Source organism: Ornithodoros turicata, chromosome 7 (assembly GCF_037126465.1).
Source record: "Ornithodoros turicata isolate Travis chromosome 7, ASM3712646v1, whole genome shotgun sequence".
NCBI lineage: Eukaryota > Metazoa > Arthropoda > Arachnida > Ixodida > Argasidae > Ornithodoros > Ornithodoros turicata.
The window spans coordinates 19,888,996-19,904,328 of record NC_088207.1 but is presented as its reverse complement, the minus strand read 5'-3'; the positions used below and the strand labels follow the sequence as shown (position 1 = coordinate 19,904,328).

Below are 15,333 nucleotides of genomic sequence, written 5' to 3'. Positions count from 1 at the left end.
TATCTATTTCTCCAGCCACTGTCCGCAAAGGGATTCAATGATTCTCGCACGTTTCCTATCTACAGGTCATTTGCCACCATACACAACTTGCCGAAAAGTTCCTATATTATTTTCCAGCTTGCCGAAAGGGGTTGACCGTTCCTCTCAAAGATAATCCGCTTAACTTCATTCGGCGAACTGGGATTCATTTCTTTTATTCATGACGGGGCAAGAAGTAGCGAATTATTCCCGTATGACTGGCCCAAGGTCAGAGTTGGCCAAATAAGCCAACCTTGGCACAAGCTAAGACAACATGGTTGGGCGAGCTTGGGGATTGACAATGGCCTGAGACTGGCCATCCATTGGCCACCAACATAGGGCCAACCTTTCTGGCCAACGCTGACCCATATGTGGCCCTATCACGGCCCAGTGAGAAATTTTGCGTGACAACGCTCGATCCCGCGTTCACATCTACGTATGAGTGTATGCAGTCACGTGGCAGCCACGTGCGTGTGCATATGTGTGTGAGAGCGAGGATACTTCCTCCTAGTTTATATCCTCATGGCTTCGACTCCTTAGTGACAGACAGAGAGAAAATAAAAAGTGGGGGACAGGAAATAAGACGAAACAATTTGACAGCAAGAAGCAATTTTATTTCTTGACTGTTATATAGATAGTTCTCATTACGAGCAGATTAGCATCATGAACAATACTCGTGGGTCATCAGCACTGTCGCCATTCCTTATCAGATTATGGTACACTCTTAAAAATGAACTTCACCGCATAGCACGCTCCTAGCCAACCATTATCGCAAATGATATCGTTATCTGTCCTGATTTGTTGAAAACGGGAGGCGTACGCCTTTTCTGTGACAATTATGAACAGCATAAGTGTCACAGAAAAGGCGTACGCCTCCCGTTTCCATCAAATCAGGGCAGGTAACGATATCATTCGAGATGATGGTTGGCTAAGAGCGTGCTATGTGGTGAAGTTCATTTTTAAGAGTGTAGGCGCCCTTTGGCGTCCTTGATTCACAATACGTCGTCGTAATCTCCGTAGTCACTTTGACGGCGGCGTCATCATGGAGTCGATCCCAGAAGAGGAGCAGTTTTGGGAACGTAGTCCATAAAGAAGTAAACGCATCCCACTATTTCTTCTTCGTTTCGGAGGTCGTACACGACTAACACTTCCTCCTGAAAATAGAAAAAGAAAAGGCTACAATGTACTACGGCAATGCAATAAAAGGCGATCTTGTGGGTAAGAGTGTCCAACCTAGAGTCACTTATTAGCTAGAGTAGAGTAGTCACTAGAGTAGCTTATTTAGTGACTCAAGTCCAACCTAAACTGTTGTGGTTCTGTTTACGGATCACGTGTCACGTGTTCACGACATGCAGTTCACGTGAAGAAGTGGCCCTCATTTTCGCCCTCTTTTTTTATGATCTTCTTGAGCTTCTAACGCCGTGCGGCACATAATATGTTGGCATGTATATTCTGTCACTGACGTCTGAATTACATGAGCACTGAGTGTTTTCTTCATGTACTCTGTTATCTTCAGCATTATGTAGAACTTTGTGAGCGTACGCCGACACCAACATCATGTGTCTCGGAACCTAGTAGTCTAGCGCGCTCTTGCTCTCGCCTCGCTTTCAGTTCGACGGAAAGAGTTGCTAAACCCATCCCACGCGGGCGTGTTTTCTTATTGAACTCTGGCAACTCCGAGTTACCGTAAGAGAGCGAAAAGGATCCAGAGTAGGCTAGAGTAGCAGAAATGAGGTTGTGGCGGCCCGTGGAGGACGATGATGACGTGCCTCTGCGGCACTGCGCCTGCCAGCCAGTTCTACCGGCACCGTCCTAGCGTGTGGCCACGCACACCTGCCGCTGGGACATTCCACCATAGCCGGTCGAGACTCACGTAGAGGAGCACCACCTCCTCTACAAGGTCATAACTCTGCGGTGAATAACAGAAAGGGATAACCCTGGTAACAACACTTCTCGACTCTCTTCCAATGGAGGATATGCTAGGGTTGTGACGTCACACAAATGCGCATGTTGCCTTGTCGTCTGCTACTACATTCTTATGTTGATAGCGGAGTTTTGTGAGCTTTTCGTCTACAGTTAGTTTAGGAAAATTTTCCAATGTTATCTGTGTGACCTACAGGAAGATTACCACCAAGATACTCGTAGAAGGTTGAATCAGAATTGTGAGCACTTTCAAATCGTGTACACCGTACCCTCGTCTGCATTAAACAGGACGTGTATTTTTTATTCAACTGGAATAGCAAGTATTTTGCAATACTTTTTTTTTAATTCCGTGTTAGTGCCGCGAAGCATCTGTGGCTATGAGCGGCGTACAGACGTGGACAGATGGAGAGACGACAGCAGGAAGGAGTGGGAGACAGAGGGGTTAGTATGTGTCCTGAGCCGATAGTTTGCAATACTGCAGGCTAGGTTATAAAGCACGTGGTTCCTATTCACAGGGTATGATTATTTGGGAGGGCCTCGATATTCCCGGTGGCGACATTCCTGATCTCACAGAAATTCAACGGACTCCAAACAAACATAATGCTCGATTGCTTCCTAACATTTCGTGTTTAAAGGGACTATGAAACGATTTTTTTCTTCGTTTCGTTCGAAAGAAGACATTTTTCTGAGTCTAGAACCGAAATTTTACTTTCGTCGCGCGACCGGATTTCTCGGGAGCGAATTTAAACGGAGCGGCGAAGGGAGGACAGCTGGCGCCGCGCCGTGACGAGCTGCCGAGCGGAGACACAACGGGTAACTTGACGCGACCACGGCCGGCTCAGCAACAAGTCATCGTGACGTGTTGCCGAGCCGAGGAATCCCGCCAGGAGCATGCGCCGTAGGATCCCGCGTATGCGTTCATCGGGAGTGGAAATCTCCATGACAGCAGCTTTCGCGCGATCGGCAGTGGCGGCAGCCACAGCGCGAGCTCGCGGCATTACTTACCATTGTGCAACACCGGTGACGTAACGGGGAACCGAAGAGCGGTCCGTACAGTTACACCATCGGCAGGGAAATATGCGCGGGAGAGGAGGAACGCGGAAGAGACATTTCCAGCGCGCGCTCCTCGCAGAGTGGAGCGATTTCGTCCGGAAAAATTTGTGGCATATTAGTTTCTCTGCGGGAAGAACAGTTTCCATCGAAAAAAAGTATGGGGGTTCGGGAAATTTCATAGTCCCTTTAAAAAGCGGATAGTGCTGATTAACCTCTAGACTCCGCGAGTCCTGGATATCTGTCGAAGTCATTTTACCAAATGAAAGCCACATTTTAACGACCGTTATGCTTTGCAGGGTGGACGCACCGGCACAGCCTGTTGGTTAATTTATTAACAGATTAGTGCAAGTTGAGTGTTTGCATTTTTATCCAGGCTATTCTGGGTTCGCTGTTGGCAATTTCCCCAGCGTGACTGTATTTCCGGCGGCTTATTTTTAATTGGAGGACCATAAAACATTTATGTTCAGCAGTTTATTTTGCAACAGAGATATCGACCACTGACTTTTTCTAACGAAAGAAGCAGTATAGTTAAATAGTTACAGAATTATTACTGAATTGTTACAGTTGGTTACAGAATGTACGCCATATGGTTTGGCGATACACAGAGAAATTAACTTGTAAGGCCGATTTCTTCAACGTTATCCGCCATGTGGCCTTAGGAGGCAGGTACACTTATGGCCTAGTTCGCATTTTCTTTCAATACCCGGTGCCGCATGTTATTCGTGGCCCACGCAACTGTCCGATAGCTCTGAACGAGTGGATATGTGAGCAGGGTGCTGCCGCTACTCACAAACAAGCGCGTGGCCTCGTCCACAGCATTCGCAACTGTCCCTACACTCGAGGCCTCAGAGAGAGGAAGACCTCGATACCTCACAATGTTAGGGTACGCTCGCAGTATTGTAGCCCAGGACTACAACGCTGGCACTCCAGCATCATAAAGTGTTCAAACTAAAATTCGTTTTAGTATCGCTACAATATAAAACATTACCTCTGATAACAAGAAAACAGTTCTCTCACCATAGCTCCGAAACGAAAAGAGACTTTGGTGCCGCCTTGGTGGGGGGTCCCAGTTGAACATTGTTTGTTCGGCATTTGTAGGGATGTTTTGCAGTAAAGCGGGGCATAGTATGACAACCTTATGCAGGACCAGCACCTGTTTCTCTAGTAGAGCCTACACAAGGGTGTCACGCTGCACTAGGAGAGAATATTGAGTAAAAGCTTTTGAACTGGAGTTCCCTTATTTCCGCTTATTTGTAAAGTAGCTGTACAGTAAATAATAATGATACTTTCAGCTGTATCTGATTTCTTGTGTGTGTTGGAACCCGACCTGGAGCTCTGTTACTTTTTCAAGTAACCGTTTCCAAGACAGCAAAATACAACTGCAAAAAGAAAGGAAGAAAGAGAACGCACGCACCTCACTATTTGCAAAACAGATTATGACGTCACATATGAGGGAAGCAGCTTTCCTGGCCCGCGCGAGACAAAGCCATAACAGGATCGGGCGCTGCACGCGTACTTTTTGCGCGAATTCTATCCCGGGACATGCAGTCTTAATTTCTACTCTGGTCCTTCCAGGCTCGTTTGGAAGACCCTGAAGTTGCGAATACCGTTACAGTAAAAGAACCAGGCGTCATCGACAATGCCTTCTAATTGGAATCGGAAATAATCTACAGGGTGTGGCCCTCAACTGTGCCGCGTACATTTCCGTCGCTTCATAAAAAAAAAAAGAAGGTATAGTCCAACTCGCCTGAAATTTTGCACAGTCAGAGCCATTTTCCTGAAGTGTTTTAGCATTGCTTGCGGACGTCGTCTGTTCGCACACACAGGAGATGAAAATTGTTCGAACTTTCGACCCTATACGCATTTTCTACGGCCTATTCTCGGTTATTTTGGGGACACTCCGCTGGCGAACCGCAGCTAACAACGAGTTTCGCCACATCTCACACAGGTGGCGCAAGGCGCCAAGCGAAACCGAAACTCTTTGAGCAAGCCTTGCGACACCTGTGTGTGATGTGGCGAAACTCGTTGTGGGGGCAAATGCGGTTCGCCAACGAAGTGTCCCCAAAATAACCACTAATACGCCATAGAAAATGCATGGCGTCGAAAGTTCGAACAATTCTTATCTCCTGTGTGCGCGAACAGACGACGTCCGCAAGGAATGCTAAAAAAAAAAAAAAAAAAAGAAGACCTCAGGAAAATGGCTCTCACTGTGCAAAATTTCAGGCGAGTTGGACCTTACCTTCTTTTCTGATGAAGTGACGGAAACGTGGCACACTTGAGTGCCGCACCCAGTAGAACAGAAACTGAACTCGGCAATACTCTTACCGGGGTAGTGAGGACTATATCCATATCCGGAACGATGTAAGTAACGTTGACGACTTGTGGCGTGTTGGCAGCAACAGGACATGAGAAATATTTACATGCATCATAAACGTCTCCAAAGAGAAATTCCAGCAAGCCGTCAATGGTCGCCATGTGAGTTACCACTGCGGTTAGATTCTGCGATGGCTTGTCTGCAGGGAAAAGCACGCACAGAAGTAAGAACAGAAAGCTACATTAAAAAAAAAACACCATTATTTCATTTACACAGATTAACGCGCACAGCATGTTGCTCACTGTCTCAGCACAAGAATCTTGAAGCAATTATGCTTTACGTACAGTGGTCGAGAGAAAGTTTCCTAACGTGACATGTGACATTTTTTTCACACTATAGTGACATTTTTTCACAGCTTCCACCAGAATTTTCCTTTGTGGAAATAAATTCACATTACATTACATTACATTACATACAAGGCGAAGAAAAAAACTCCGGGGTACCTGAACAAATTTGTGTACCCGAAGAACAGCCCTGAACGCCTGCCATAAAGTGTAGAAAGGGAGTAGAAGAAGGGCCCAGAAGAAGAACAGTTCGAAATAGTCTCTGTTCGAAATATCGGCGGCTTCTGTCCTGAGGCAACTCCCTTCCTACATCTCTACCGGTTCGCTGGATTTCTACCCATCTATGCCCTAAAGTGTGTACCACATGAGCGACAACTAGTGAGAATTTCCGGGACGCATTTTCCGCGATTGCTGCATTTCTTGTGGCGCCAAGGAGCAGCGAAGCCGCTTCCCCTGTTTCCACGGCGACCTTGCAGGCATGCGCCAGATTTGGGTCACGGTCATCCGGTGCGACACCAGAAACCAGAACGTAGAAAGTAACAATCAAGACATGCCGGAAGGGGCGCCGCCAACGCCGGGCTTTAGGAAAGGTGGAGTGGTCGTGGTCACTCTGCAGCCATGGTTTCGGGCTAAGCAATGTCGGCCGACATCAATGAACGTGTTATTCAGGAAGCACGTGCATAGCTTCCTTTCTTTTCTTATTCAGCAGTTCCTGCTTCTGAAATGGCGAATACACGATTGCAGAAAATCCCAGTGCTCCTTGCGCACGCATTGCATCCTGGGCGCTTACTGGAGTAGGGGAACGAAAAATAATGCTTCACGTTTCGGTTTCCGACCGGTAGGGGAGAAATCGAAACAGTTTTGGGGCCACCCGTTTCTTTCGTATTATAAAGCTTCCACAGTTCAAAGCGGCGCTAAGCATTCTGGGATTTTCAGGAGTCGTCTATTCCGCTGGTCGTTTTCGTGGTCGTGCTCCGGCAGGGTTCAGCCTAGAAACGAACAGACAACAATCATCATTATCATCATACCGATCATCAAAAATAATATCAAAGAGCCCAATCATCACCATAAGGTGGGTGGTGGTGGTGGTGAGAGGGCGTGCCGTTGTCGGTGTCACAGAGGTGGGCGACGTCACGACTAACGTCCTGGGGGACTGTGCCCGTCGTTACTATAAAATAAAGTTGCTGCGAACGGAAAAGCCAATGAAATGCGACACAAACTGGATTGAGGATGGTGTGTGACATCAACGCTAGATCCAGTGTAACCTTTTGTGCACTACAACTCTAAAAAAAAAACGCTTCATCGTATACACACTCTTAGCCAACCTTCACCCGAAGAACAACGTTCTCTTCCTGATTTAATGAAAACGGAGTAGTTTTGTGGTAATTATGAACTGCGCCGTTGTGAAAAATGGCGTACGCCCCCGCTTTCAGCAAAGCAGGGGAAGGAACCTTCTTGAGAATTTGTTGTGTCGTCTCTTCATCTCTGTCTCGGGTTCCCTTCCTTGAGGGGAAGGAACGATGTTACTCGAGGTGAAGTGGCGCAGTTCATATTTAAGAGAGTCCAACGACCAGTGGAATTAACGATAAAATAACCAGCCTTCGTTGCGTCAGATCGAGATAAATAGAAAAGGAAGCCGCAACAGTGCAATAAATGAGCGTAGAAGCAACGAGAATCGGCGATGAAGAACGCCACGCCGAACGAGTGAAACGAAAAAGGAAGCCGAAGTGAGATGAGTAGTGCGTATTCATGGGGTCCATTACGCCACCTACAGATATGCTTCTTGCTTCTTTCGTCAGTATTGGACACACCGCGACTTCCATACGGCAGAAGATGTGCTTTTGTAATGAGGGATGCGCCATGGGCACGGAGGCCATGGGTCATTATTAGAGAGCGGCTGTTCATACATATGCTACAGCTATCCGGGAGTTGGAGTCTGGTCCCCCAGTTCCTTCGGTGCCGACGAAGCTGTCTTGGCGTCGAATCACTGCGGGCTTGTAGATGCCCGCCGCGCCAGTCTTCAGTGGAAGTTGGCCCACGACGTTCTTCCTCTTCGAGAGCGACTACACCGTTTTCACATCTCTCGCTCTGACGGTTGCACGTCTTGCGGGATGTGTGAAACCGCAGGGCACTGTTTCAGGCGTTGTCGTGTTCCTCTTTTGCTGTGGCGCAGAGTAAACCAGATATTTCAGCTGTCGACTGTCGCCTGGGCCACCGTACAGATCCTGGAACCATTGCCTGTTCCGCGCTTTCAGCGTAAACAATTGGCTTTATTAATTACCGAGATCAACTTTCAAATTTGGATCCGTCGTTGCCGGCGGGCTTTCGGGGGCCCAGACTTCGGCGACGCAGCTATATTTCAGGCTGTCAGGGCAGGGCTTCGTAGTCACATTGTCCGTGAGCAAGCACTGTATGGTCCTGTGGAGTGCTCTCGCCGCTGGCTGACGTCTACTCGTCTTTTCCGCCACGTTCAGTGTGAGTGGCAAATCATGTTCTAGCCAGCTCGCTAGGACCGTACTGCACTCTGCAGCGGCTCTCCCGTGTTTGGATTGTTCGCTTGGTAGGGTCAGTACGAAAAGCAAACTCTCCCAGAGAGTGTTGTTATCTAGCTTGTAGGACTCTAACGTAAAATTAGTGTCTGTCCAAAGGGGACTACCTCCATAGGTGGCTCTCCTGCTTGATGACAATACACATATGCCTTTTGTTTGATATATGATGTCTTGTTATATGCTCTGGTCTCCCTTCAAATCCGTGTAAGCGGTGGAGGGAGGCAAATGGGAGCCGGTCCCTCATATACCGGAGAGGGGCCCCTTGATAACGGGTGGGCCGTGTCTTCGAACCCGCGGGCCATAATAAGGTCGCCGGAGCAGTACCGCTTGCGGTGCTGTTCCGGGAAGATCTTTTCTTGACCTTTTTGTTTGAAGTGGTGCAGATGATGCCTTTTATGTTCTAAGCACGAATGGCACGTGATGTGGGCAAGTTAACGCTTGTCCCATCCTACAGTTGGCGATACAAGCACGAGTCAGGTGGTCGAAGGGGACCAATTAGTACCCTAATGTTAATGTCCTTTTTTTTTTTGCCTTCTTTTGGCGCGTAGTGCCTTTTTTGTAATAGGCACGGATAAGTGCCTAAATGGGCGCTTTAGTTTCTGCGTCGTGTTTATCTCATAGCTTTTGCAGCAAAAAACGCGGCCACGCTTCGCCACGCTACAACACAGAATGCAAGTGTCTCTCTCTGTGGCAAAAAGTAGATTATTTTTCCCCTGCATTCCTTGTACCCGGTGGAACACCACGTCTACCCTTGTAGCAGTGCGTGTAGTGGTGGCCAGGGCTGTATTAGCTACTCACGAATTGTAATTAACTTACAGCTACATGACTCTGAAAGTAACGGAGTCACAGAAAGTGTTACCTAGACTGAAACGCGCCTCAGATAGTTACAGTTAGTCGTGAAATATTATTGAGTTACTTCACAGGTGCTTCCAGTTACTCATTTTGTTACTCATCAGTTACTCATTACTGATAAACACTACTTTCAGAATCACAATAATTAGTGGGACAATTCTTCAGAGTATCGAAGAAAAAGTATTCCAAAATACAGTCGGCACCCTCTGTTTGCTCTCCTCCCAATCATGTCGCACGGTGTGAATCGCTTCTGGCGATTTTTCTGTGAAAGCGATAAAACCCTGGTGCAGGGGACACAGAGAGACCAAACAGACGAAGCAGCGGGGTTTTATCGCTTTTAGGATGTACCACCAAACAGCCCGGTTTTTATCGCTGGATGTTTCTGCACGCAAAAAGTTCATTTCCTGCCGAAATTGAACATAACTGTTGCCACCAACATCTACTGTTGCCACCAACAGTAGAAACAGGTTCTCCATGAAGCTTTGTTTATTTATGTCTGAATCTTCCTGATACTTAGAAAGCACTGAGTTTCTGTTAGCTAGATATAGTGATTGACATTTTTGTATCAGCTGTATTTCCCTCTCCCCTACGCAATTCCACAGTAAGTGGAGAAGTAGGGTAGTTTGAATAAATAAATAACTTCACCTGATAGCGATGCCAGGTATCTACTGTAATGTTCGGGGGTACACCAAGTGTGCTCTTTCGGCAAGGGATGTTGTGTACCACAAGATCCCTACAGATAATGCGCCGAAACGAAAGTGGTGGCAAGCGCTTGGTTAACACATTATTGATCCATACCGCATTCGCTCAGCCCATTTTTCTGACGAGTCGTACGAAATGGTAGTGCAGTGGATGATCGAAAACGTCTCAAGTAGGCCGCAGTCCCGACACCATGTTTTTCAGGCGCGTGTTTCTCCTTGCAACGTCTGGCGCTGCAAACACCATGCAGTGCACCGCCTCAGCGGCGGTGAATCGCCCACCCCATTACCATCCAATGTATGTGTGTGTGTGTGTGTGTGTGCAAACACCAGTGCGCACGAGGTATGCATTTACCGGTACACAAGAATAATACATATATAGATAGAGTTCATTGCAAATTCAGATTGATTTTTGTGATGCCTGCACTACATAATGTACCGAACGGAACATCCTCCTTCCCCCCTTATTGAGGAGGAGAGCCCTGAGCTGTCGCAGGAGAATTTACGTATGATACAAATTGTGATACTGGCCGTCTTCTTCACTCCGGCTTCACCCCGTCCGGCAGCGACACAGGCCTCCATCGTGATTGACACATTGGCCAGATTGACACATTGGCCAGCTGACGGCCATGGCGTAACATCTTCCTTTCCGCGTTTTCTTACATGCACTTTCAACGAGGGAGGAACGGAGATGTCGCGTAGGCGCTGCAGGACACCCATATTCGTCGTTCTTCCGCAGGCGCTCGTTCTATTTGTTTAAAGAACAAGCCATATATACGAAAAAATATGGGGGGGGGGGCACATCGATGCTTCTTTAAAGGCCCACCCATTTTTGGCGGCGAGAACCTCACTAGGGGCGCCACTGTGCCGCCTCTCCGTGGAGATCTCGTCCGTGTCTCATTTCATTTTTTTTTAATTGCATGCAACAAAAATCGCCATATTAGAATGCAAATGCGACTTACTTGGAACACATGTGTCGTTTTCGTCGTGCCTTATAAGAGAAGATCAACGGTGCACAGAATCTTACACGTGCAATGCCTCGATACGCAATTCAATGTGCAATACTGCCCGGGAGTATCCCCACGACACGGTTCGTTCAGTGAACACTAGGGGGCGACTCCCAAACTTCTCGGCGCCAATAGTTGAAGGGCTTCCTCAAAACGCTATCGGAATCAAGGACGTGTCATTCACGATCATCATGTTTGTGGAAGAATGGGTAATGTTAATGGCAACCTGCCGCAGCCACAAACAAACAAAAATATGGTGGTTTGTTTCATTGCTCCTCTAACGATGCGTGCATATTTATTTTCGTTTCCACTACGTGCGGTGCTGGTGCCCTTAAAAAGAACACCTTGTTTGGAGTAGCGCCGCACGTTACCGTAAAAACAATGTCTTCTTACCGAACGTCACTTCCGCTTCGAAGACGTACTCCACGCCCGGAGAGGACACGCAGGGGTCTACAGAACAGGATACCGTTCGAAAGTTTGACACGGTCATGCCAGGATCTGTAAAACGTAGCGGTGGCTGGGTTAGTATTGGATAGAACACAGTATTCGCACACACGTGTTCCGGAGCCGAAAACACTGGGTACACAGGTGGCACGGACAAGAAATCTGACAAGGCGAAGACGAGGCGAAGTGAAGAGCGGCGAAAGCTGTCAGACGGACAAATTTTCACACTGCCTACCTAAGCGCACGAAGCAAAGCAGCTGAACCGCAGTCAGGGAGAAATTTCTCTACCAGTGCATATTGCAGTCATTACTGAGCGACATGGGCCTACGAGAAGGTGGCAGACGGGGATGCTAGTGCACATGGTTGTTAGAGGGCCATTAAAATTTATATTTAAAAAAACTAAAATGATTAAAAGTGCGACAATTTTTACTCATCCTACATGCCCCGGAGCAGACTATAAGAAATGTATAGTCTCACGCATGCATGGTCGGCTACATTTAGGGACTTGGAGGCTCAACTCCCCAATGCATCCTCTTCGCTCCACACCTGTTTATAACGGGTAAAGAGTGGATGAACTTTAACGCAGAAACCGTTCCTTTTAGGTAGGGCAAGGAACACTGCGATGGCAGTGATTGTGATTTTATGGACATGGAAGAAATGGGGACGTAACAAAGGTGCGAGTCTGGTTATTTGAGCACCCATGCCCAGTAGTAAATGAAAAAAAATAAAAAGATGAAAAGATGAAAAAGATGAAAAGAATGAAAGAAATGAAAAAGAAAAGATAAAAATCAGAAGCAGGAATGAAGGTTGTCAGATGATGGATTAATGAGTTGATGCTGGGAAAACATCGAGTCGTTTGTCCAAGGAGCAGACTCGTGCGTAACGCGTTACTAGTAATTGCGTTATTTGTAATCAATTACTTTTGAGCAGTTGTTCGAGTAATCAGTTACTTTACTGTTAATTTTTGGAGTAATCAATTACTTTTTGGAGTAATGAATTATTCAGTAACTGATTACTTTTCCGGCAGAGATGAACTTATCTTTCAGATGTTCTACCCGAAGTCAAGCCCTTCCTGCCGTCAGCCTTTGTTGGGCCGTTCCACTATAGCAAGCGGAGGTCATTGTAATAATGTTCTGGAATTTCGGGGTCTCCCTCCCTAATCTCTTCCTGCACCAGTGTGGTGGTACCTGAAGCTTTGGAGGTTCAGTGAGTCATGTTCTTCCACAGTCGGGTCAACGTCTTCCCTTGCGATAAATGCAGTAGACGTACAGATCTACCGGTCCTACGCGTTTGTGTTTTCGTTGTACTTCAGCTGTTCCGCTGTTGAACTTTTTTTCTTTTTCTGTGGCACACAAGGACGGGTATAGTTTGCGTGTGCAGAGTAACGACCGGAGTAACGCGTTACTTTTCTACACGTTACTCAATTACATTTTGCGTAGAAGTAACGGTAACGTTAATCAATTACTTTTTCGAGTAACGGGCACAAGGTTGCCAAGGAGTAGGGGTCAGTAAACGCAGAGTCATACTGCAGATGCCATTGTCAGAGCTGGAACAAAATTGCAACGAAAAAAAAAAAAAGAGAGAGATAGTTGTTCCACTGGTAGAACCAGGTCTGTAGAGGAGTGTTCCATTGGGGTAGTGGAGGAAAGACCTTGGCTCGGGGGGCAATACTTTAAGGTAAAAAAACCGGGCATGTACGAGGGGCGTTCAAGTCAAACCGGGACTTTTCATTTTTCGCAAAATAAAATGAACTTATAGGCGAGAAATTACTTTTATATTTCAACGTGATCTCCAGCTGCACTAATGCACTTGTCCCAGCGTTTCACGAGGGCTTGGATGCCAGCAGCATAGAAATCCTTACCGACGCGTAGCAGCCATGATCGGACCGCATTCTTGACCTCGTCGTCGCAGCTGAAGTGGCGGCCCCCAAGGAACGCCTTCAGTGGCCCGAAGAGATGGAAATCGCTGGGGGCGAGGTCTGGACTGTAAGGGGGATATGGTAGCAACTCCCAGCCAAGTTCCTGTAAGGTGCGTGTCGTGAGATGCGCGGTATGCGGGCGTGCATTGTAATGTAGGAGGAGGATTCCTTTGGTGATGAGGCCCGGCTATCCGAAACTGGAAGTGTCCATGAATGATAGTGTTCAACGTCCTACAGAATCGTCCGTCTTTCGAGCCAGTTCGAGACATGTTATCCGTCGGTCCTTGAGGATCAGGCGCTTCACAAGTTGGATGTTCTCAGGAACTCTGACACTGGGCTCTGAGCCGCCCCGGCCGGGATCGTCCTGCACTGATGTACGGCCGTCTCGGAACCGTTTGCACCACTCAAACGCTTTGCTGCGGCTAAGTGTATCGTGGCCATACTGGGCCTGAAGTCTTCTGTGAATTTCAGATGACTTTACGCCTTCATTCACGAGAATCTTCATGACAATTCGCTGTTCGATATGCGCGCTCACCGCGTTGTCGGCCATCTTGTCTAGCACGTGTCTTTTGTTTTGCACAAACTTTGGACCACTACGTGGTGAACGCGGAGGCCTGTCACGTGTGAAAATGATGAAAAAGAAGTAGCGCGAGCCATTTGTACACTCAGGAGACAGAAAGTCCCGGTTTCACTTGAACGCCCCTCGTAGTTCATCGTGCAAGGGCAATACTTTTTAACCCGCCAATACGGATGGGTCAACATGAGCGGGACAGCACGGGAGAGGACACGTACGCGCGTCACAAATGCCTGTGCAAATATAAACTGCCAAAAAGTTGATGATACCAAGCTTATGATTTAGCGTTGAACGCCAAAATTGAAGAGGCTTGTAGCTTATAGATCAGCTGGTGACTAAACAGGCTAGAAGACATTTTATTCGAGCAACTCCCAACGATGTCTACCGAGCCTTCTTCCATTTCAGAGGACAGGGCTATCGGAGCGCCTGGGCGTGGAGGTGCACATTAATGAATCGATGAAGCTATTCCTTAAGTCTACACTACAGGTGCTCTTGTTTCGAATTTTGGGTCCACCTCCAATTTCCTAACAAAATTTGCCCAGCAGCTGGGCAAGCTTTGGTACTCGCAGCTGAAATACAGCGACAGCTGTGTCGCTACGCATTGTGGAAAGACTTTAACACGTTGCTTTCTTAGTGTTTGAGGAATCTTAAAAGTACAATACGTTAATATTTCGACGTTATCTGTCTGAAATGCTTGTCCTCATTGCTGATTGCACTGATGTTGGTGTATCCCACACCATGCACCTTCTGCTCGTACTCAGGGCAGAAAGACTTCTCGAAGAAATTTTGAATAAAACAATCTGTTTTGTACTGAAAACCCTAGTCCGCGGTGCCATCCTGGGCTCGGCGTCTTGTGCTTTCCACTTCCGCCACCTGCATCACTACACCTCACGTGATACCCAACGTCGTATCGCGCGAGCTTCGCAAGTGCGCTTCTTCAGTGACTCGCCGCGCCGCGATATCTGGGACACACGGCGCACGCACTCTGTCCGATGCTTACTCCGCATATACATCTGTCGCTGTAAAACTAGCGCGTCTTACCCGAAGTTCGAATCACGGCCAAAGTTGTGCTGTCTTGTGTATGGTACGGTTTTAACACACTCCGAAACAATCGAGAGGTGTTCTTTAATCGTAACGTCACCAGTCTAACGTCAACTTCCCTGAGATCAGATTTCGTGTCGTCCACGGGTTCCGATATTCCTGCCTCGAAAAAATTAGATGAGACAAAGCTACACTTACAGCACAGTTGTTGTCCCACCTTGCGTTTTGTTCGAAGGTCTCTCGCAGAGCTGCTAGCTAGCAGCACCATCGTCACTAAGGTTAGGAACAGCATCTCTCGTCGCGTGGTAGCAACACATAGTTGCGAGTGTTGCGCCGCTTACATATATTGCCGATGCCCGACACGTCGCGCATGCGCGATTGCGTCTTGTAATTGGTTACCAATGTGCTAGTAGTCTTTGGACGAAATAACGTGCCTTATCCGCTCTCTGTACTTGCTGAATCAGCTTCTGCTGCGTTTTAATAAAGAAGCCGCCTCGAAACGAAAGGAAACATATCAGTTAGCACGGCTGAACAAAGTCCGATCATAATGCCAGTACAACTGCGCTCGTGAGAGTGACTACATGTAGCGCACGGCGTA

The 15,333-nt window shown here is 47.5% G+C and overlaps 1 protein-coding gene across 1 annotated transcript; it reads right to left on the bottom strand.

Annotated features, from left to right (window-relative positions):
• Positions 1-610: 610 nt before the first annotated feature.
• Positions 611-15,121, bottom strand: LOC135400290 (uncharacterized). Its single transcript, XM_064632091.1, has 5 exons — positions 14,934-15,121; positions 11,152-11,256; positions 5,320-5,507; positions 989-1,172; positions 611-737 (listed from the first exon to the last, which is right to left on the bottom strand). The coding sequence occupies exons 1-4, from the start codon at positions 15,025-15,027 to the stop codon at positions 1,059-1,061; spliced, it is 501 nt and encodes a 166-aa protein (XP_064488161.1). The 5' UTR covers positions 15,028-15,121; the 3' UTR covers positions 611-737; positions 989-1,058.
• Between the last annotated feature and the right edge of the window lie 212 nt (positions 15,122-15,333).

Coding starts and splice junctions, on each gene's coding strand:
- LOC135400290 (XM_064632091.1), bottom strand. CDS start 15,027: ATGCTGTTCCTAACCTTAGTGACGATGGTGCTGCTAGCTAGCAGCTCT. Junction 5,508..11,151: donor CGAAGCGGAAGTGACGTTCG/GTAAGAAGACAT, acceptor TTTTCCCTGCAG/ACAAGCCATCGCAGAATCTA. Junction 1,173..5,319: donor ATATAGTCCTCACTACCCCG/GTAAGAGTATTG, acceptor TTCTATTTTCAG/GAGGAAGTGTTAGTCGTGTA.